The 23,992-nt window shown below is 38.9% G+C and overlaps 1 protein-coding gene across 2 annotated transcripts in view; it reads right to left on the bottom strand.

The window, feature by feature from the left end:
- col4a5 (collagen, type IV, alpha 5 (Alport syndrome)) overlaps positions 1–23,992 on the bottom strand; it is a 58,922-nt gene that overhangs the window by 16,194 nt on the left and 18,736 nt on the right. For both annotated transcript variants that reach the window (XM_017699682.2, XM_017699683.2), the window contains exons 2-31: positions 17,981–18,040; positions 14,799–14,888; positions 14,597–14,641; positions 14,468–14,512; positions 13,879–13,941; positions 13,494–13,547; positions 13,294–13,320; positions 12,721–12,801; positions 12,095–12,157; positions 11,918–11,953; positions 11,242–11,283; positions 11,071–11,163; positions 9,062–9,115; positions 8,476–8,532; positions 8,343–8,387; positions 8,189–8,242; positions 7,940–7,981; positions 7,523–7,622; positions 6,899–6,934; positions 6,534–6,785; positions 6,352–6,441; positions 5,985–6,055; positions 4,457–4,648; positions 2,678–2,846; positions 2,422–2,514; positions 1,493–1,597; positions 1,191–1,288; positions 694–844; positions 422–535; positions 15–182 (exon numbers count right to left, since the gene is read on the bottom strand). In XM_017699682.2, the coding sequence (XP_017555171.1) occupies positions 15–182; positions 422–535; positions 694–844; positions 1,191–1,288; positions 1,493–1,597; positions 2,422–2,514; positions 2,678–2,846; positions 4,457–4,648; positions 5,985–6,055; positions 6,352–6,441; positions 6,534–6,785; positions 6,899–6,934; positions 7,523–7,622; positions 7,940–7,981; positions 8,189–8,242; positions 8,343–8,387; positions 8,476–8,532; positions 9,062–9,115; positions 11,071–11,163; positions 11,242–11,283; positions 11,918–11,953; positions 12,095–12,157; positions 12,721–12,801; positions 13,294–13,320; positions 13,494–13,547; positions 13,879–13,941; positions 14,468–14,512; positions 14,597–14,641; positions 14,799–14,888; positions 17,981–18,040 (2,590 nt within the window). The remainder of the gene's footprint in view (positions 1–14; positions 183–421; positions 536–693; positions 845–1,190; positions 1,289–1,492; positions 1,598–2,421; positions 2,515–2,677; positions 2,847–4,456; positions 4,649–5,984; positions 6,056–6,351; positions 6,442–6,533; positions 6,786–6,898; positions 6,935–7,522; positions 7,623–7,939; positions 7,982–8,188; positions 8,243–8,342; positions 8,388–8,475; positions 8,533–9,061; positions 9,116–11,070; positions 11,164–11,241; positions 11,284–11,917; positions 11,954–12,094; positions 12,158–12,720; positions 12,802–13,293; positions 13,321–13,493; positions 13,548–13,878; positions 13,942–14,467; positions 14,513–14,596; positions 14,642–14,798; positions 14,889–17,980; positions 18,041–23,992) is intronic.

The raw sequence follows: 23,992 nt of genomic DNA, 5'->3' as shown, positions 1-23,992 counted from the left end.
TATTTATGTATTACCAGGGAAACCAGGTTGTCCATCTTGGCCAGAAGGGCCAGGGCTTCCAGGGGGACCAGGGGTGCCTGGGAGACCAGGGAATCCAGGATTTCCTTGGTCGCCAGTCAGGCCTGGGATGCCCACACCTGGGGGGCCAGTATCTCCTTTATCACCTTTCACACCAGGGAAACCTGTGGTGAAGAGAGGGGCACTGAAACTGACAGCATTTCATGTATATTCACAATAAGGATAGCTAGACAGATCAACTACATGTGACCCAAAAAATAAATGTGATGCAAGTAGTTGGTATTTGTAGTTGGTGATGTAAGCAGGTGGTATGTTTCCCCAGGTCTTACCAGCCTTGCTGCACTCTTCATTTGCAGCCTATGAAGGGCTACTGTGGAGGGCACTTATTTTCTTACACACTTACCAGGAGGACCCACAGGTCCAGGAAGTCCAGGGGGGCCAGGGAGACCCGGTAAACCAAATCCTGGTTGGCCTGGAGGGCCAGGGGGGCCCCGTGCACCAGGAAGCCCAGGATCACCTGTGGCAAAAAAGTAAGGTTGTCAATAAAGCTTTATGTGTTTTTCCATATTTATGATATCTCCTTAACTTTGAGAAAGACTAAAACACTGAGATTACTACAGGTATATAATGTAAAAACCGAGCTAGTGTTTGGTCACAGTTTATTTTGTATTGTACCTTTAGATCCAGGAAGGCCATCAACACCTGGTCGGCCAGGGCCACCAGTGCTTCCAGGGAAACCAGAATCACCTTTAGGCCCAGATGAGCCTTTAAAGCCTTTGAGACCTGTGGGCCCCTGAGGGCCAGGGATTCCAAAGCCAGGTTCTCCCTGTGTGCACACAGTTAGTATTTTTGAGGCTTCGCTCAAAAAAATTTGTCTCTGACTTAAATTAGGGATGCAAGACTTAGAGAAAATTCTTACTTTAATTAAATCTTATTTTAAAGTCTTATTAATAACTATTAATAATTAATTAGTGACAGTTGGCAGTGTCTAAATCACTGAAATATATAGTTGCAGTAAATTCTAGGTAAATACCAGGTAAGTGTACTTTCAAATGATGTCCTGCGTGATTTGTTTCCTAAGATTGATCAGTTAACTCATCTTTTTGCTAACTGATAACTGTATGTAATTAGTTTTCTTTATTGTTCACAGTTTTCCTTTCACAGATGCTCACCTTTGCCCCGGAAAGTCCAGGCTGACCAGGCAGTCCATCCACACCTGGTGGTCCAGGGAGGCCAGGGCTACCAGGATTGCCAGCAATACCTGGGAATCCTGGGAAGTGTGTTTAATAGCGTTAATGGTATGTACAAGAGCTCATACTGGATGTCTGGACTGGCTGAACTTATGAGTCTATAGTTAAACTTTGATTTCCTCTTTCATTATTCCTAGCCCTATATCTAACTAATTGTACACTTCCAGTTACGGTGCATTCTAACTTACTGTTAAAAGCAGCTTTATTGGGCTCTCAAAGCTTACCTTTAGCTCCTGGGGGTCCTGGCAAGCCTATACCCGGAAGACCAGGTTCTCCTTTTGGTCCAGGTAACCCTGGGAAACCAGGCTGTCCAGTTGGACCTGGGTTTCCTGTACAAACAAAGAAATAATATTCAATTAACAGACACATCCAACCTTGTTCTGTTACACCATCAGGTCGATATGTTTGTGGTTATGTAATTTTAGATTTTTTTCTTTTCTTATGGGTTTATGCATAATTCTCAGTTTTTCAATGTTTATTATTAAGAAATACTTTGCAATTTCATTACATTTAAAACAACATTGAAATGTTCCAAATCTAATTACTGCATCAAAACATTTAGAGTAGGCCTTTTTTACAACAAAGAAATATAGCCAAAAAAGTCACAGATCATAACAATGTTTATTAAGAATTAATTACGATAGATTAGATACGTTTAAGGTACCCATTGATGTCTCTGTGATACTGAGAAAATTTTTCACTCAATTTTAACATTACCTGTCAAAAACACAGGTGACATCAGCAAATCTTAATATTCCATATAAAGCCTTTAGCCTCTACTGTACAAATGGTAAAATGAAACACTAGAGAGGGAACTAACCAATTGTTTTTTTTTTTTAATACTCACTGCACGTTTTATTTATAGCAAAGAGAAAAATGTTAGCTAACGTTTATGGTGGCCACTGAGTATACAATTTTGTTTAATGCTATTAATGTTGTCAAATTTCAGTCAAATTTTCCATTTATGTCAAAGCAAGTGGACCTGCTCATCTCTGTAAATTCAGCATTTTAAAATAGGAAATAATGTCTGTATAATGGACTGTATAATTTTCAATAAATCTTGTATATTAATTTTAGTAGTTTTGAAACTTAAAATAGTGCATTTCACTGGTTCCTCAAATTAAAGAGAGGTTTTAAATCTTTGACTATTTACCTGGATTTCCTGGTGGACCAGGCTCTCCATCACGTCCAGGGGGTCCAGCTGCACCTTTCTCAGAGATAGACTCACCTGGTTGACCTTTCGGACCTACCAGATGATGACAAAGATGATCATGTCACTGTGATGATGCAAAAGTGAGTCAGCACAACTAAAAATCAAGCAGGTCATATTTTCTTTTTTTGTGCCAGAAAAAAATATTTACTATACTTTCAAATCCAGCTTCTTGGTTGCGCCCTGAATCTTATCTCACCTGGTGGTCCAGGAACTCCTGGTCTTCCTGAAACTCCTTGGATTCCTTTCTCTCCTGGTTGCCCCTGAGGTCCAAATCCAGGGGATCCTGCGGGGCCTCTGTCTCCTGGAAGACCCTGGGCACCTGGCTCACCTGGAGGGCCACGTTCACCTTTAATCTGTAGAGAACCCTGATGGGGACAAACAAGGAAGGATGCTCACACCTAAAAGTACAATAACATTTTTTTCAACCAACAGATGACCAATATAAACTACTACAAAAGTCATAAAAATCACAGATCACAGTCCTGACCTACAGAAGATTTATGTATCTTTTGGATACAATAAAAAAAAGAATTATTTCATTGTACATATTAAGATAAAAGTACCTGCTGTTGATCCAGTAATACTGGGGGAGTATTAAGTCTTGACATTTATTGACAAAAACACAGATGGCATGAGCTAATCTTAATATTCCATTTAAAGCTTTTATCCTTTACTGTACGAATGGTGAAATGGAACTCAGGACACAATTGTCCACACTGCATTATTTTTGTAAATGATAGATTTATACAAAATGGACTCCTTGTTCCTAGTAAAGAGAGGACTGTGGGATAATGTTATTGGAGTTATTGAATATTATTTTGCTTCAGGCAGGATTATTTTGTAGCAGCACATTTCTCTACAACACACAAAGACAATGTATCATGGCTGGCTGCATTCCTGTCAAAGTATATGGATCGTCATCCCACTGAATGATGGAACTTACGAGACTCTGGAAAGAGGGAGTGCAGCAGTGTAGTGCGATAAAAAATGAAGTCACAAAAATGTTTACTGCTGCTCATTGGGGTTATTACAGTTGATGAAAAATATTACTAAAACAAAAACTAGCAGTGAAAATATACACTTCTTAACTGTAATAAAAATGTAATATTTTTTTTCAATTACATGAATGCCCACTGCATCACGAACAAAAACAAAATAGTATCATGTAGAAAAGTATGTCAAAACATAAATAAAGGTCTGGAAATATTTGAGTAAATATTGCAGTCTAGCTGAGCATAATCTACTGCTGCGCTAATTTAGCATTACTGAAATGACAAAAATAGTTGTAAATAAAAGACAGGGTCCAATGACAGGGTGCAGTTTCCAAGAGAGCACTGGCCATTACCCAAAAACCAAACTGAAATAAAGCTGAAAATTACAGAACTGAAAGTTACAAAACTGAAACTAAAGCTATAAATGCAAAAAGTCAAAAGTAAATAAAGCTAAACTCAAATTTAAAACAAAACAAAAAAACAATTAAATTTAAAAATTATGAAAATGACAAAACTATAATAACCTTGCTACTTCTCATATAGCAAAAACACTGAAGGTAACTGCTGGATTTTACTGCAATCCTGCACCAAGAATTATATATGGATCTGTATCTCTCAAATAGATGTGTGTTATAGCCTAGGGCAAATGTAAATCTGTAATATGTCATTGTGAACTTGTTGGACATTGTTCAAGAAATTTTTTATATTTTTTCAGCTCTCATCCTCGTCCCCAGTACTTTTCAATGCAAAGATACATCCATGTCTACAGCTGTTTCTCAAGAGTAAGACGAACCTTGTTATCAGAATCGGTATATCAGTATATTATTTTCAACAGATTCATCTCAGTAACTAGTTCTGCTAATGCAGACAACTGGTGTTATTATCTATAAAACAAAGAAATAATCAAATAAAAAAGCACACTTTTTTCAAAGGATGTTTATAATGTACTGCTCTGATCAGTAGACATAAATACAGATACTCACTGGTCCTCCTTTTGGACCAGGTGATCCGGGATAGCCATCACGACCAGGTCTTCCTTCAAGCCCAGGCAGACCGGGAGGCCCAGGGAAGCCTGTGTCTCCCTTCTGTCCCTTCATACCATCAACAATGATAGCATCACCGGGATCACCTTTCTCACCAGGTTCTCCAGGTATACCCTGCAGTCCTGGTGAACCCTGAGGAGAAACATGAGCGTATATGAACTGGGCCAGCTCTAGTACACAATTTAGACGATATAAAGAACAGTCATGCATGACTTTTCTGGAGTTAAATCAGATTCTCGTCTTATGTTTTGTCAAAGATGATACCAGAGTCATTGATTAAGGAATGAAGCAGAGATATATCTATTTTAAACCCTACTGATCATAGTGACATGATGAAAAAACTTACACAGCATTAGCACAAACTTTCCACCTCAAACTAGATTTGCCTCAGATGAAATCTAGCCAGCATCATGAAACATACTGTTGTTATCCAAAAAAAAAAAACCCTCGATCTGTCCTTTACATGCCAAATTTCATGATGAATCGACCAACAGAAATGGTCCAAAATTACTTCTTGTTACACCTACACTTGACACTTTTTTCAGACAGTGTTCAAACAATCAGATAGCATGAAAAATGTTTACAGTTGACTTGGATAGTCAACATATCTTGCCATCCTGTTTCACATAATAAAGCAAAATTTACTACAACTGAATCTAAAAAAAATTAAATACTGATCCTTCACACGATACTCAAAGGCAGCTGCTCTAGCTTTGTATGACAAACCTGAAGTACAAAATCTGCATGTGATCTTAGAGTCTAAGCTCTGGTTTATCCCGCATGTTTCAAGCAGAACTGATTGATGTATTGCTCTTCTTACAGAGCTCCCTAAGAAAACAAGACATTCTGTACAACTTGTACAAAATGCAGTAGAATGGCTTCTAACAAAAACAAAAAAAGAGATCATATCACTCCTGTTTTTAAAGAACTGCACAGACTGGCTGCATTGTTCAGGATAAATTTTAAAATGTTTTTACATGTTTATTAAGGCTCTAAATGACCTAGCACCCATTTATTGGTGCATTTAGCACCCATCTATGTTGCTATTATTAATTATTATTCTTAAAGTTAGACTATGTGTTGCAGTTTGAGAAGGACCAGACTGACCTACTACGAGAATATGAAGTGCTTGCTTTTCTGTAGCTTGCGTGTGAGTGCAGACCGGTGCAGTGTAAAGTAAAATACTCAATATTGAAGATGTTTTGTGACCAGGTGCTTATGGCTCACAATTAAATAAACTCATGCTGCTCAAACTCAAACTCTTTTCTGAATTTTGTCTCCGTCAAGCCAATTGCAATTAAACAAACACAAGTCAAGCGCCGACCCCAACACCCAAACATGTTAAAGCATCTAGCTTTTTAGAGCTTACTTCTCATCACTATTAAAGAACACAGTAACGAGTTTCTCATTGTTTTCCATAGCAGCATGACCTTATAAAGATAGATATATATAAAGTAACAACACTCACTGGTGGGCCCACGAGGCCAGGGTTGCCTGGGTATCCTCTCTCTCCCTTAGGGCCAGGTATACCAGGATTACCTGTAACAAACACATCAAAACATTCAGCATCAATTTGAGTTCAATCTGCAGTTCTTGTTTTAGCTGGGTAAACAGTTCTTAAAGCTTTCCTATATGTGATTGATGTGTTAACTTATTTTCATGCAGGAAAATCAACAAAAACATGTAATCTGACCAGGGGCACCAAAATAACTGCAAATGACTGTATGCATAACAGAAATACTGTGATGTCAAAAATGACCCATTTTGGCTATGTAGCCTAAGTGCAATCCTCCACTACAAAACAAAAGAGATCATAAGGGACAAATGATTCTTGCCTGGAATTCCAGGAAGTCCAGGAGGGCCCTGTGGTCCTGGGACAGGGTTTCCATTTAACAAACAATTCACACATGTGTCTCCTTTTTCACCTGAAAGATCAAATCAAGTACATGTAATGAAGTTGTTTTAAGCTTGTGAAATATGTGCACCTTTCCATTTCTATCTTAAAGAACTGGCGCACCTTTCTGGCCTATCTCCCCTGGGAAACCAGGGTCCCCCTGAAGACCTTGAAGGCCCGGTAGACCCGGTTGACAGGTCCCATCGCCACTGGATATTCCAGGGGGTCCGGGAGGTCCTGGTGGTCCTTTCAAGCCCTGCAGACCAGGTCTTCCAGGTGGACCTGGTAAAGAGACTCCAGACTGTCCTTCATCTCCCTTCTGCCCTCTCTCTCCAGGGAAACCAGGGGGACCAGGTCCGCCAGAACGGCCAATTCCTATGAGATAATGCAAAGTTTATGAACACAAACACAGACATATTCATGATGCCAGTACTATAGAAAATGTAATAAATTACATCAGTTAATTTGGGCAGAAATTTGTCTCTCACCTGCAGCACCTGGCTGACCGGGTGGTCCTGTGATACCTGGGAGTGGTCAAAAAAAAAGCTTTCAGATTGTATAAAAGAGAGATTTAGGCTGTTTTCATGCATAGCTAATGTTTATTAGAATACATTTATACTACCTGTAGAAGTCTACCTGTATCACAGTCAAAGCAACAAAAATAAACTTTACTTGACTGCTTTGATTGATTTCTATGGCAGTTTTAATCAAATCAGGACACTGATACCTGATCACACCAATCAAAATAGGTTCTGTGGCTATTATAAACAGCAGAGTCTTTCAAGAGTTAAGTGCACAGCCAGAAAAAGTGGAACGCATGCTCTGTTATTGGGTTCCCTGGTTTTGATGCAGAACATCTTAAAAAATGCCTCAAGCAACAAACTGAAAAAGGGATCACTGGCAACACCCTTGATTTTTAGTGGATCATGGTCCAGTGGTCTGCATCCAAGAGGACAGTGTGATAGTGCCCATAAGGTCCAAAGGCAAAATCAAAACTACCTCTATGAGATGTTTTATGGTACTGTAAACTAATACACATAAATACAGTCTATATATATACAGTAGGGACTGGGGCAACATATGCTTTAAAAGTATATTCTGGAGACTTATACCTTGTGGTCCTCTTTCTCCTTTTCTCCCAGGAGCTCCAGGGGGACCGAGGTCTCCTTTGGGTCCTTCATGACCCCCATTTCCATTTAGGCTATTGATCACCTAAATGAACAATAGGACAAGAGGTGAGATCTGATCCTATTTCATTTCCAATTAGAACTTTACAAAGAATAAGAAACAGCAGTGAACATGCACCAGTATGGCTTCTATAGCATCTGTTTACATAAATGACTTTACTAAAAGGTAGCTCTTCAGTAGCTGTAGTTTTGATAGTGAAATGTTTTCTGTTCTTGTTTGATATAGAATTTCAACTGCTCAACAGTTCAGGGTCACCTTTCGGGCAACTGGACCTTCACAAGTTTTACTGCAAAAAATGTCAGAAAACTACACAGAAATACACCAGTGAATTTATGACATACCCTGCCTGGAGGTCCAGGAAGGCCTCGCTCACCTTTATCACCCTAAGAGAGAATGACCGTCAGTACTCAATAGCGTAATTACACAGACCACAGTACTACTTACTACAGCAAAAAAGTAAAAGCCTCATAACACAGTAGCACACTTACAGAACAGTGCACCTAATTATTACTGACACATACTTTTCAAATCATGGAATAAAAGAACCATCTGATATAAAAAAAAGAAATATATGGCCTGCATAATCTTACTCTTTCACCATCTCTTCCTGGAAAGCCAGGACTACCAGGCTCTCCTTTTGCACCCTGAAAGTGGAAGAAGAAAACCAAAAGTACTATTAGCTTTACAAGAGATTTTCCAGTCATGTGCTATAGTATGTTAACTTGATCTGAAGACATATCTCACTGGAATTCCTGGAGGACCAGGGTCACCATCTTTACCGGGCTTGCCCTATGAGAATAACAAGCAATATGGTCAGAAAACAAATTATATATGCCACAAATACAAACACACTGTCTTACTATCTATTATCCCTCACCCTCTTTCCGAATTCTCCTGGCTCTCCCTTTTCTCCTTTCTGACCGCCAGGTGAACCCTGTCAATCAAAGCCAGCCCCATCAGAGCAGATTATTTATCTGCAGTAGCTTCTCATGCACTCAAAAACATTTAGTTTGACTCTTAATATTCTTATAATACAAGAAAACAGCTTCAATTCACGTACAATACAGAATCAGAATCAAGCTTTATCAGAATCAAACTTTATTAGCCAGGTATGCTACACATACAATAAATTTGGTTTTGGTTCCAGGAGCTCACAGTGCACAGTATCAGACAGACATTCACATGTAAACAGTAAGACAAAATAAATATAAAATATAATAAGATAAAAGAAAATAAAACATGCATTCCTACCATCACTCACTCAGACAGACAGACACACACACACACACACACACACACACACACACACACACAAACACACACACACACACACACACAGAGTCATACCTGTAAACCTTACAATGTGCAAAGTATGAGTCTAAAGTTAAAATGTGCACTTGCAGAGATTAAGTATATGTTTAATATAGATTATATAAGTCATTAGGAGATGACAGAATACATACAGGTGGTCCAGGAGGGCCAGTATATCCTGGTGGTCCAGGTGGGCCACGATCACCCTAAAATTCAATTTAAAAACAGTGATTTTTAGAGACCACACTGGAAAAAGTCTTCAGACTTTTTGTGCTATTCCTGACTGTTTCTGTTTTTTTAAATGTATGCATTGTTACCAGTTACAAATAACTGACATGTGTTACCAGAAAGTTTCTGATGAAAATATGTATACATATGGAAACAAAAACAAACAATGTGTGTGTTTTATAAGCTCTACACTTGTAAAGTTAAAGTGCTTCTGTCCTAAATGTCCTGTTTCCTTGTGTATTTTTTATAGTTCCAAAGTCTACACTGTATACTGAAGAACAGAACAGGGAGCGTTAATGTTGCCACCTAGTGGCTCATGTAAAAACAGTATGCTCTTTGCTGTGGTGCCATCTGGTGGTCAAATAAAAGAACACAGTCAAGCAGTAGTACTTCCTGCAGAGGGCTGCTGAGGAGAGACCTTCTCTCAGGATTTGCAGTTTTTATAGAAAGTGCAATGAAACATCCCTAGATTAAGTGTAAAAGGTTTACATTTATGCAGGTTGCTCAACACAATAAGATCAAAGCTAAACTGATAACAGCTGTGCTGATCTTTTTCTGGCCAGCACCTAGTCCATCAAGAATAAAACCGCACTTAAGTAACACTGATATGTCCTATCATTAAAGGCCTGATCTTTTCACCTACCAGAGGTCATTTACTTTTACCTGAGTATTACATGTCTAATGCCCTGCGATGGACTGGCGACCTGTCCAGGGTGTATCCAGCCTTCCGCCTGATGACAGCTGGGATAGGCTCCAGTACCCCCCCGCGACCCTCACGGAGAGGCGGCTTGGAAAATGGATGGATGGATTACATGTCTAAATTCCTTTGCGTGCTAATACTAAGGTAGATCTCACTGCTCCCTAAGCTGAATAGCGCTTTGGAAGGGTGATAACCTAACGCATCTAAAACGCATCTTCTTGGGGAAAGAAAATACTCTCTCAGTCATAAAATGAACCTACTACTCCAAACAGGGAAAACCTGATTGACTCCAGATGCCACTTGATGATCACTTGTGGCAGAGCATCCAGGATATGACAGACCGCAAAGGCATGACCAGCTTCTCTGGTGTTTGTGATGTCTCCTTATCAAGCACACAAAATGACTTGTTGTACACTAGCAACCTGCTCTTGCCCACCAATGAAATTATGAAGACAGGAAGCTGTTGGGTCTGCTGGCAGTGGTCCTAAGGTAAATCATTTTTGAAGGATTTAAATAAATATCTTAGACATGCCTCAAATAAACCACCATAACAACATGTGCTTAAAACGTTACTGACTACTTACTAGAATACCTACAAGGCCTATCACCGGCCTGACTGACTACCGTCTTGTTACTCTACTGCAAGGATCATCAATTCCATTACTGGAGGGCCTTCAGTTTAGTGATTTATATTTTCAGAAACATTTGATCCATCTTATCAACTGAGCCCCTCCGATGAAAACACATATACTCACCATTCCACCCTATTTTAATCAGTTATTTTGTTTTGTATGTTATTTGTATGCCTTATTTACATGCGGCTCCTTCCTGTACTCCTTCATCAATGACTTTGTATGAACTGGTTGTCAACTTTCAGAGATACTGATTTTAACTTAATGTAACTACTGCCATTTTAAACACACTCTGATGACTCCTATGACATTTAATGAGCCATTTGTACTGTCTATTGTCTACTCCTGTTTAATGTTTGTTTTTGCACTGTCTTTTTTATTTTTAATATGATTATGTCTGTTTTATTTTTAATGTCTCAGAATTAAATCCAGTATATGCCCTGTTTAATGTCTGTGCTTGTTGCTTAATGTCTGTTACTGTTTAAGTAGTTTTCATGTCTCATTTAGGACTGCAGACTCAGGATAATATTTGGGTTCTATTCTGTACACATGTGCCATAGATGCAATAAAAAAGCAAACTCTGATTTAAGCATTACTATACCTTCTCTCCTCGCTGAATCACTGTGTCCAGTTGACTTGAAAACTCGCCAACCTGCCCCGGTGGCCCTGGAGGCCCCTTCAAACCAGGTTCACCCTACACACACAAACACACTGAAATTGCTGCCCAAAAGAACTCCAATTCAATCTCATTTTTTGGTAGTTGCTACTATACCTTCTCTCCTTTCGGCCCTTGGAAATTCAATCCCATATTGCCCTATACAGCAGAAGTGACATGAAAACAATAAGATCCATATTTTAAGTATGGTCATCTTTAATTTGTTCATTTAAAAGCAGTATTTGGTCAATATCCATTAGGGATGCACAATCAGAATCGGCAGATTCAAGCTTCAAACTTGCAACTGGCCAGTTGTTTATTTTTATTTTGGCACATCTGTGCTGTAATTTTATGATGTAAATAATGTGCTGTAGTTCACTCATGCTGTATTTGAGTGCTGTTGCTACACTTTTATCAAAATGTCACTGCACTTATTAATTAATTAGCACTTATAATTAGTGAGAAGCCTTTTATGTTTAATGTAGCAGTTTGATTGATACTGTTTAAATTGAGAAGTGTTTTTTCACTCAAAAATGCAAAATATCAGTTTGGTCCAATAAAGAGCAAATAATGTTGTATATGTTGCAGGTTTGGCTAAAAAAACATAGTGTAAGCATAAGAGCTTCAGTGAGCTTCAGTTAAGACTAATTGACAACTTGTCTTAAAAGAAATCGGAATCAGAATCCACACATTACACACATTGACTCTGTATAGACAGTTTATGCTCAGTTCGTGTGTAGCATACTAGTCATGTAGATAACACAAACAAATAAAAGGTGAAAACGAAGCTTACCTTAGGCCCCGGTGGGCCAGGAGGACCAGGAGGACCCTAAAATAAGTAAAGAAAATTGAATCTCATCTGTGTTTTATTGTGCTTACTTGAGAGGACACATTGCTATTGAACAAAAAGTAGTTGGATACAGACAAGCATGACTGATAAGAGTGAGAATAAGAAAAAATAATATCCTACCTGGAAACCTCTCGTGCCAACAGGACCAATAGGACCAGGTAACCCAGGAGGTCCTGGAACTCCCTAAACATGCAGCATCCCACATATGTGTGTCAGTCACATAATTCAAGTGCAAATGCAACAAATTCAAGATGCTTGGTAGATTTTATGGACACATGACTGTGATTAAGGACAGAGTTAACTCCAGAACAATGGAGGACTTGATCTGATATTCAGGCTAAAATCAGGTGAAAACGCTGGATCACGTATTGAAATAAAAAGACAAATCACATCTCATTTTGTAAGAAAGCTAAACTGTAACATATACTGAATTGCCTGTGGCACAGCATAGTATACAGTAAGGTAAGTTATGTGATAAAAGTAGCATATAAGAACAAGTAGCTAGCTTGTAGTATTGTACTAAAATAATAATTCATTTATTTTAAATACATTTTACGCTGTAAGTGATATTTCTGTGTTTTTTGTGGAAGAGTTTAATAAGACAAAAAATGCTGCTTTAAGTGGATCATGTTAGGTGAAGCACTTAAATAAAATGTCACTTTTAAAGGCTTAGCATTTTTTAAAGAAAAACATCAGAAACAGGAATTCAGTCAGAAAAAGTAAGAGGTAAAATGTGGGGTACGTACTCTGAAGCCTGGTCGGCCGGGGTCTCCAGGTTCTCCTGGCACTCCAAACTGGTCTACAGAGATGATATCACCAGGATCTCCCTGTAAAGGCAAAGACAATGAGGCTGAGATAACAACACGTGACCTGGCTGTAAGAAGCTAAGAAGCTTTTTTTCCATTTTGCTTCTAATTTGTGCAATACTGCCTCAAGGTGTTTGATAGCTGTCTATATGGCTTAATACTACAGAGGAATAGGAAGCGTTTCCTCTCTAACATATGGACATGCATTTCTAGTGAACATGTAGCATTCCTGATCAAGTACTGTTAACTATGAGTCATTTTACCTCACTGAAATGTCATATTTACATTTTGAGTATAAAATCAAGCTGATTTAAAAGCTATTGACTCATAGCCTTTTTTGCTTTCTGTAACCATGTCTGGTTGGGCATGGCTTACTACTGCATTGTGAGAAGAACTAATTAATAGAATTTGTAATTAACACGAAAAATTACTGAAAAGTTCCTGGTGTCTGACACCACAACTTGTGTAACTGTCTCATGTATTTCAGTGTACAACTTTCAGATGAAGGCTTACCTTCTCGCCTTGCAAACCAGGAGGACCCTGGGAAGGAGAGAAACAGAAAAGAGAGAAACAAAAATGGCAAAACACAATTTAAAAGACTGCACATGGACTTGAGATAAGCTTAAAGCTTATATGTGCAGGAGTGAAGTATTATCAAGAACAATGGGTATATAGCTGTTTAGGAAAGTCCCTTGAAAGGGAGTTTTACTTACTGGATGACCAGGAGCACCTGGGGTACCTGGACCTCCTGAAAGACCTCTCTCACCCTGAGCCAAACACAACAAAGTTCAAATAAATTTACAATCATTTGATACTGTGCTCAGAGTGGTTTATGTTTACCTTAATGAATGGGCTACCTGTCACTGCTACTCACTATATGACCACGGGAGTCACTGTTCGACCATATCGCCACTCACTTGAAGTTTAGAGCTTTCTACTCCTCTCTGTCCTGATTTTTAATGGAGTATTGGTGGAATTTGTTATTAACTCTGTCTCGTCTTGGTTCCTACGACACTGCCAATGAGCTGGTTCGACAATAGAATTGTAGGGCTATTTCTAACAAGAATTTTCACTGATTTCCATAATTTGATGACGCACCTTTGTGCCGTTACACCCTGCAATTCCCTTCGGACCCGGTGGGCCATCTTGTCCTGGAATACCCTGTTAGCCAAAGATAAAGGACAAAAACAGTCAGAACCACTCCAAATCAAGAAATACAGTCACATGCAAAGGCATGGGCTTTACATTTAATTGATTTTGTAAGTGAAAATAAGTTAACACATCCTCTACACATATTTGAATCCACAATTATTGAGTATTTTCTGCATTTAACATATTGTGGAAAAATAAAACATAAAACGTCACCAGTTCTAAAGTTATGGCACATTATATTTTGTGCACTAAAAAAACGTTTAAGCATTTTCCTTGTGATGTGCACAAAACATGCAAATTGATCAGGGGTGTTCAAAATTTTGCATACTGTATATGCAATTTTAGAGCACGGATCTAAAACAATTTCCAATCCAAAACAGTTTCTAAAACAATATGATAAGTGCATAGATTCCCTGTGGTGGCTTCATACTAATCAAACAAACTAACTCTAGGTTAGTCAGCTTAGATTTATCTGTGTTGTCTGAGCTATTGTTTATTACTAATCTACATACAATCACAAATCACTACCACTCACTGGAATTCCTGGTGTCCCTGGAAATCCAGGCAGCCCGGGAGGTCCCTGTAGAAAGACACACAATTAGTTTGCATGAGCAGAAGACAAATCTAGTTTTGGCTTTATGGGAAGCTGTGTGCAAAGTCTCACTCTTATTCCTTTAGGCCCAGATGGTCCAACAGGTCCATCATCACCCTAGGTGAAAATGAGGATGAGCATATCATTAATACATTCTCTTACTCACTATTAGCCTAATCAATAGTAATCATATAAAACCGAGTAATGAACAGTAACTGATCCATGATTATGAGAGGAAACTGATGAGCAATGTGATACAGAGTTGATCCCTGACCTTGTCTCCACGAGGTCCAATTGGCCCTTCTGGTCCGGGAAATCCTGGTACACCTGGCTGACCCTGCAGTCCTGGGAAACCCCTCTCACCCTGTGTCCACAAGTCAAAAACAGTATAAATGGCCATTTTTTGAGAAAGCAGGTACAATTTCAGAAAGAAAAGGGGGTGAGGGGGACCAGAACAATAAAAGGTGAAGGTGTTGAGGAAAAGGTGAGCTTTAAATTTACAATTTACAAATGCAGTCGTTGAGATGTAAATTAAAGTCAGCCAGAGTGGTCTGATTTAAAATGGTTTACTATAGAGAAACTTTCTGACTCATACTTTTTTATAGTGGTGGTGATAGGAACCAGGAGTCACCATGCCTAGAATACAAATATAGCCATTTTGTTTACTAAGCAAAATAGCCAGTAAACCTAAATGTGTCTTCTGATTTTTATATGTAATGCTGAAGACGGTACGATATATTTTCTCTGCATTCTATTTTGCCTTACAACACCCTGCACATATCTCTCCACTACAGTGGATTTGAAAAATGTTTTAGGCCAAAACCTTTTCAAAAATGTCATAAAACAATGTCTCAGGGTTCAAACAGCGTAGTTGTAACCCTTTTGTGTAAAAGGTTTATGTGAGGTAGCTTTTGGAGCTACTAAATGCTTCAGATGTCTGGTACCTATCATGGCCACTTAAACCAGAATTAGACCTGAGAGTGCAAGATGGTGAGTAGGGATGCAGAAGCTCAGCGGGACAAGGCAGATATATAAATGAAAAGTAGAACTTCATATTTAATTTGCTGAGAAAAAGAAACATGTGGCAGTCACTGTAAATTTAGCACCATCATTTTAAAAATGATGGTCAGAGATGCCTAGGCATGTATCTTGTGGTATGTGCATTGCAAAATATATAAAATAATGTAATGGAACCAGCCTCGTGACCGGAAGGTCTCCGGTTTGATCCCTAGGGCCAACAGCACAAGACAAGGATTGCGTTGCCCACCACTCCGGGCAAGTGTGCTCACTGCCCCCTAGTGTGTGTGTGCTCTCTAGAGTGTATGTGGTGTTTCACTTCACGGATGGGTTAAATGCAGATGTGAAATTTCCCCATTGTGGGACTAATAAGGGTCTCTTAATTAATTAATTAATTAAAAAACATATTTAAAACATTTATTAGTGACCTGCCAAAAGTCTATCACAACACAGCGACTGCAGCAACACTGGCTGGAAAAATGTTACCAAGAACATTTGCATTTTCAAGCTGGGATGCTGAGGGGCTACTATTTCTAACCCCCCAGACAATATTTTAATAATGTTTTTAAAACTAAAATAAAACAACCAATGTAATAAAGTCCCATATTCTGTACACATACATTGTTTTAACCATTACAAAGTCATATACAAAAGTATGAACAAAGTTTGGGAAATTTTTTTTGCCAAACTATAACCTACTATAACATATAATCTATAACTATGACCTACTTATTCTTAGAAAATCAACAAAACATCTAATTCAACCAGGGGTGTTCAAACCTTTACGCACAACTGTATCTCCAGCTTGGTGTGCGCTCAAATATTGAATCTCAGCATGTGGCTTGAGTGGACATGACACAATCTGTTTCATACCACATATCAACAATCTGACTGGTCACCACTCAGCTCATTTAAAGTTTGTCCAGAAGGACACAGTCAAATGTTTATCAGAGGTTTGCTGTGCCAGTTATATGTGTATATTGTCTTCTCTTGTCACATTGCGTCAACACACTATATTTGAAGCAAAAGATAAAAATTAATGATGTAATATTGCGTGATGTCACTGTGAGTTTAAAATTTCAGCACCACCAACTTAAAACACCTTCCCACATGCCTACTTTAAAAACTAACTGCATGGCAGATGGAAATCAAACATCTGAGATATATTATTTATTTTTCTGTGACAATAATTAGTTTCTTATTACACTAAGTTGGCAGACAACAAAAGAAAACAAGAGTAAAAACAAGGGAAAGTCCATGCTTAGAAGCACTCATCTTGAGACATTAGAGTAAACACATGCTCTTGTACACACATTAACACTACACTGGCACTAAAACAGCACAGGAAGAAAACACTCTCCTGGCAGCAAGCCAAAACAGTCAACCACACCTCTTCAAGTTACCTAGCCGTAGGGTACAGTAGTAGGATAAGAGCTTTGCTCAGTCATGCCTCGCAGGAGCTGGAAGGGAGCTCTTCTTATGTGATTTTAACTTAAAGAGTGAAACAAGTGACAAGTGAAAATACAGATGACTACCAAAAAACAGGTTTTCAGATTTAAACACAATCATGAGTGGAAAATGTTAAATAAACAACAGTGTTGCATTGGCATGACATCTGTACCCACATATCACTGTTAATCCTAAAGGGCACATATACTGCCCTTTTCTTGCTTTTATTTATTTCCCTGAAGTCTACATCAGCAAAAAAGTCTATAACTGGGCAGTTGTGGGCTGGCGGTTAGGGAACTGGCCCTGTGACCGGAAAGCTGCCAGTTCGATCCCCAGCGCCGACAGTCTATGACTGAGGTGTCCTTGAGCACGGAACCTAACCCCCAGTTGCTCCCCAAGCACCGTGGATAGGGCTGCCCACTGCTCCAGGCATGTGTGCTCACTAGAGTGTATGTGGTGTTTCACTTCATAGATGGGTTAATGTGGAAGTGAAATTTCCAAGTTTGTGGAATTAAAAAGTGTCACATACTCGTGAAATCTGTAAGGTTTTATGTAATTCATTTTTACATGACTGCTTTCTAACCCCTCTTCTTTTCTTTGAATCAAACAGGTTGTTTTTGTACCTTTAAGACTATTCTATCTAAATGTCCTCTGTTACAACTGGCAGCATTGGTTTTCATGACATGACACACATTTGTGCGTAGAACATATGGTCCGGGGAGTGAATGCTATGTTTAAAAATCTTTATAATGTTTATACACTACATCAATCTAAATAAAATCCAAATTCAGTTTTCTATGACATATGCCCTTTTATTTATAATATTTTCTAATCATATAAAAGTTAGATCTTTGACGTGGTTTTAATTGTTTTGTCATAGATTGTGACCTAATCTGCAATTGAATAATAACCTCCAGCTATTTAGTCACTTGATTTGATTACCTAATAACTGACAGAAAGCGTGTGTGTTTGCGGTAAATGCTCACTCACCTTCTCTCCTTTCACACCAGTGCAGTCGCACTTTGATCCCGTCCCACAGCCATGACATGCCTGAAAGGAAGAGCAAGAGAGAGAGAGAGAGAGAGAGAGATGGATAGAGAGAGAAAAAGATAGAGACAGAGAGAGAGAATGTTAGACATATAAGGATACAAATGTTATTTTGGATACACTTGAACTAGTAATGACCAATTCTGATTAAGGTTTCTTTCACAATATTTCTACATTTCCACAAAAGAAACTTACTATTTAGGCTTATGCATTATTCTTTCAGCACCCACTACATTACATTTTATCACAATTACATACTTTGCGTTGAGTTTTTCAATCTGTCAAAGCTATTTAATCTAAACATTTGTATTGCTGTGTGTCATCAATATTGGTATAACTGTATAGGCAATATATCACTCATGCCTAAAATGATAAATGTCACCAACTGTGCCCCAAAATATTTTAAGTTCACAAATGCTGAAACATTAGAAACAGACTCTGAGTGATACAGATTACTTTCTACTGTAAATTAATAAAGCGTTTGCCTCCAGGATGAAAAATTCTAATATTTTATAACTTGCAAAACAGCCTATGAACATCCTGTTATATGATACTGATCATGTGAAAGTAAATGGGCATTGCCCAGGGAATGTTACAATTCTTGCCCACTAGATGGCAGTGTTTGTCTTCACTCAAGACACTTTAAATATTAAATATATGCTGTTCTGCTTTACAGCATAATTAGTTGTATGCGTCAACCAGGGGTGCAAAATTATGATCTGATATTGTTATAAATATTTTTACCTTATAAAGTACACTAAAAATAATAAATATGATGATGATTATGAAGAAAATACAAGGACTATTAATAACTATTCCTTCATATGATATAACAATCACAGCAAAAAGGTATTGAAACAATTCCAGTGTACTTATTAACACCCCTTATTGCTTTTATTATGTTGGCTGTTGCTCAAAATAACCATTTTATGGACCATGATGTTTTCCTGAAGAGAGTGTCAGTGTTTTGTTGGCGTGCTGTGGCAGTGCATTTGAGCAGTTGTTCTTAATCAGTCTCTCAATTCAACCATCTCCGTATCCCTCAGCGATGAGCAATACCGCACATAACAAGCATAGGCTGACACCACAACAAAATCTAACCTTCATCGTAGCAGAAGAGACAGCACTGGTCACAGGACAGCATGAACTTACATCAACACTGAGTTCTATGCAAGAGACCTTTTCTGTCTGTTGTGTTGCCTTGTTTTTTTTTTTTTTTTTACCAGTCTTCTCTTTTTTTATACTCACTGGCCTGACAGGACCCTTCCAAAATGCTTGAAACAAAACTCAGTCAAAGTCCAGTACAGCAGGGTGGGTACTGAAGGCATTATGATTGAGAACCTCAATGAACAAACAAGGGCCTAAAGCAAGAAATCGATGAGAATGTGCTTATAAAGGCAATCTGACCAAAACGGAATAAAACTGTGGCATCATAACAAATCTAATGCAAACATTATCCTGACAGAGTGCTAATCAAACGCCAAAAAGGCAGATGATATAAGATGATTGGAAACACAAGAAACGTGTTGCTTTATCAAACTATATTCAGTTACAATGCTGGGTATCTTAAAGACAGCAGAGACAATAGCTGTGTTTGAATACCATTATCAAATGTTTCCCAGTTATCAAACTTTGCCAAGTATTTGTACTGTACTTTCACACCATTACGCTATATTCAAATTGCTTCCTTCACCCTTTACTTCTGTTTTCCTTCCCTGCCTGCCAGGTTACAGCCTCTGAATGGGTCTGTGCAGGTTTCTGGCAGATGCTGAGGTTTTGAAAAGGCCATTAACCTCTATTATTTTGGTATGATGAATAAATAAGTATGTTATGAATGAGGTTTTTTTAATCAAAGGACCAGACTTAAGATGGTCATCTAAAAGAGCGAAGCTCAAGCCACTCAACCTGTACAAACCTGTACTGGGTATCATATTGGAGCCATCTTTAGTCAACAACACAAGCTAAGGTTTCCAACTGAAAATGCAAGTAAAGGTACAGAAGGAAGAAAGCACGAATGTGACTTTTTCAGAGTACTGATCAAAACCCAAACAGCTGCTGTCTGTGCTATTAGGCCAAGTGAGTAACCTGAACTACACCTAAGATCTCCACAGCGCCACTTTCTCCAAGTGATGGCTTGTCCAAATGCCAGCAGTATCACATTGATTGCAGTGAGGTATACAGAACAGAACTGCCATCACTGACAGCAGGCACAGCACTGAACCCTGGATTGCTTCCCCAACTAACACACAACTGGATTACAGCATCGGCTAAGGCTAAACAGTTTAGACTAGAAACATACCATCTGCATGTACAGCTTCTCTCTATAGAGTTTGCTTTAGGTTCATGTGACTAGTGAGGATGACAATGTCTAAATAGAACCAGTTTATTTCAGTCACAATGAGCAGAATTTAACACATGGAGTAAAACTGTAGAATAGACAGACATACAGTACTGTGCAAAAAACTGTGGTGATGGTTCATCTTTTATTGAGACCACCCTTTATTTATTTTTACCATCAGGAAAAAATTTAAACAACCTGACAACATACATTCATAGAAAATTACACAGAAGCTTCAATAATTAAATACAATGCGATTTCAGTATTTACTGTGTCCACCCATAGTTTTTCTTTCAGCTTCCATTCTTTTCAGTAGACTTACTTTTTTGAATAGAAATTTAAAAATAAGTGTGCTCTCTGATTTTTACATGGCACTGTACACCTATGGTGAAGCCTCTTCCTCCTATGTAGCAATATGACCACAATATGGTGTTTGTCTACACTGTACTTAAATGTCCAGACGATGAAAGAATGATAGTGATTTCTCTTCTGCTTTACAGATCACTGCTCCCTTAAAGTGCCTCCAGACTTTATTCTTCCCTTCCCCAGCACTAAGAAAAACACTGTGCTTGCTGTTTTAGCCTGTCTGCCTGACTAAGTCCAGCTCTGTACTTCTGTTCTGCCTTAGCCCATTCTAAGACCGCTCTAAGACCCCTCCTTCCTCAACAGAGCAGCCAATGGGTGCCCTCAAAGAAAACAGTGCATTCTAAAGATTAGGTGGTTTTGTTGTGATTCAGAAGAATGGGTGCTTCTGTTGATACTGCAGCTATGTTCTCAAAAAGCCAGACTTCTGACTATTGCCAGAGAGTCTGGTAGGTTTTCTGTCACTTAACCATCAGGGGGCAGTCGTGGGCAGGATGTTCGGGAACCAGCCCTGTAACTGGAAGGTTGCTGGTTCAATCCCCCAAGCTAACAGGACATGACAGAAGTGCTCTTGAGCAAGGCACCTACTGCTCCCCAGACACTGTGGATAGGGCTGCACACCACTCTGGGCAAGTGTGGTCACTGCCCCATTATGTGTGTATGTTCATGAGTGTGTATGTGGGTGTTTCACTGCACAGATGGGACAAATGCAGTGGTAAATTTCCCCATTGAGGGATTAAAAAAGGGTAACTTAACTTGATAGATGATGACGAGTCAAGTTTCTGTTCCATATCTAAATGGATAAATAAACATATTCTGCCCATTTATATTTTAGAGAGCTCACTGATTGGTGGTGTGGGAGCTCATAGCTGGGGCTAACAGAAAGAGGAGGGAAACTGGAGGAAGAAATAACCTAAAAAAAAACTGAGCATGGCAGTAGCTCAGTCACAGCAAAGAGTATCAGGACTGCATATTCTCTGCACACACCACAGAACATCGATTTCAGCTTTCATTCCAATACCACTAACTCAATTTTGTGCTTTGGGATTCCAAATGTAACTGCTGCATGGTTTAAGTTGGAACGTGAAAATTTTAACAAGAAGTTGGCGAACAGGAAGCCCACTTCAGCATCGTAGAAAACAAACTTTTTTGAGCCCAACCAAAGCCTATTTATGGGCTATAGGACATAATAAATGACATCAAAAATATCATGACTATTATAGCTCTTCTTCTCTGTCAGTTGTTCTGTAGATGGTTTTTGATTTATTGAATGATGTCTTGATAATCGTACACTGTGTTCACTTATTTGCTAACTGTGTAAGGTGAACTACCTCTGAAATAACACTAGAGAACAAAGCAAAAAATGTTATAAGTGACTTCATTCATTTAACTTTTTTTTTTTTACACAAATACCTTCATATACCATATACCCTGGTGAAATCTCTGACAGGTATTAAGGTTAGCCTAGCCAGCACCAGTATGATAAACATAAAACCTGCTTTATGGATGTATGTACACATGGACAGATAGCCAATTAGAGTGTAACTGCCAAAATTTAGACAGTTTTGATCATCTTAGCATATAATAGATATCAGATGGTCTCTGTGTAGACCTCATGTGACATGCTCCAATCCTTACAGGCCAAAACAGTGCAGACTTTGGCACAATGCCTTATTAAATACAGCTGATTCGTCTCATCAGATAATTAGCAAGACCTTCAGGAACTGAATTCAGAGTGTTAGGTGAGGGTAAACGTTAATCTCCACCGCACATTAGCTTCCCATAAGGTCCCCAGTTTGAAACAGAGAGATCAAATTAGTTGGGGGCCACCTAGTGGTATGGAAGAATTTTGCCGTCGATGAGCCAAAGGTCCACAGAAACCAATGTAGTAAGCTGTAATGCTCTCTCTCTTTATAGGCGTGACTGAGTATGGGTGTTTGCACAAGCTCATATTAGCCATGGTCTGCTGCCGATGGGTTCTGTCTGCTCCCAGCACTCTCTAGCCCTCAGGCTATACTGGATCAGCGTGCCAGCTAATCCTCTGAGTCCCAGATATTCAGACACACATACACACTTGCTGTGCAATGCCTGGCGGCTGAAATGCTTACAGAAAACAGGCAGCCAACAAGTGCAGTAGACAGTGGAGCAGGTGGCAAGAACATAAGACTTGCTGACATCCAGTTAGAACTGATGGGGCAGCTCATTGATGACCCTCATACAGCCTGGCCACAGTGAGATTCATGTACACTACAATACTACCCTAGGTATGCCACACAAAAGACCTGTTTTTACACAGAAATAATCACTCATCACACACAAACACTACATCGCATTATTACATCACCTTACTACTATTAGCACACAAGAGAAATCAGAACAATAGCCAGTGTCAGCCTGAAAATATTATCTTCCACTACTGTTACTGTGATGCACATGGTTCTTTACATATGCTGGGTGAAGGGGGTGGGGGTGAGAAGGAGAAATAAAGATAGCAAGGGGAAGAAACACAGAGAAAAATAAGAGCTAGAAAGACAGAGAGAGACAGCAGAGAAACAAAAAGCAAAGAAAAAGAGAAAGGGAAAGATATGGAGAAAGAAAATGAAAAGAAGACACAAAGAGTGAGACAAGGAGAGTGAAAAAATTAGAAAAAATGAGAAACAGAGAGAAAGAGTGAGAGAACAGATAGACACAGAAAGACAGATTTATCTACAGATAGATAGAGAGAGATGCCAGATGCCAATATCAGACTGCTCCTTTCATTCCCTTACAAAAGCAACAAATATACACCTTCAGAAGTAAGAAATGCAGTTGCTGACCTCTGAAAAATTATTTTGTCATAAAAGAAAACCACAGTCCTGGAATATAATAAATGCAACTTATTTGACAATTTGTTTCCTAACACAATTACCTTTTTTCAACTCTAAACTTTTCATGTCCAAACGTAGGTACAGATGTGCCTGCACTTCAGAATAAACAAAGTAGCATCCTTACACAGCTATTCAGTCTTGTGGTGTGTAATCACTGCTCTGGGCCCAAATCAGCCATAACAGCAACAGCGGTTCGTTTCCCTGCCCCGAGCACTGTTTGTATAGTGCTGCTTTAGTGCTTTCATCACTGCTTGACATTTTATGGCTCCAAGGTCCGTTAAGAACTGAGAGAGAAATACGACATCCAAAACATCTTCCCTGTGAACCGTTCTGGAAAACAACGCTATTGTTGTAAGCCAGAGCTATCAAGTGAGTGACCCCAAAAGG

Source organism: Pygocentrus nattereri, chromosome 2 (assembly GCF_015220715.1).
Source record: "Pygocentrus nattereri isolate fPygNat1 chromosome 2, fPygNat1.pri, whole genome shotgun sequence".
In the NCBI taxonomy this organism is placed as follows: Eukaryota; Metazoa; Chordata; class Actinopteri; order Characiformes; family Serrasalmidae; genus Pygocentrus; species Pygocentrus nattereri.
Note: the sequence above shows the minus strand (reverse complement) of the source record. Positions and strands in the feature narration are given on the sequence as shown.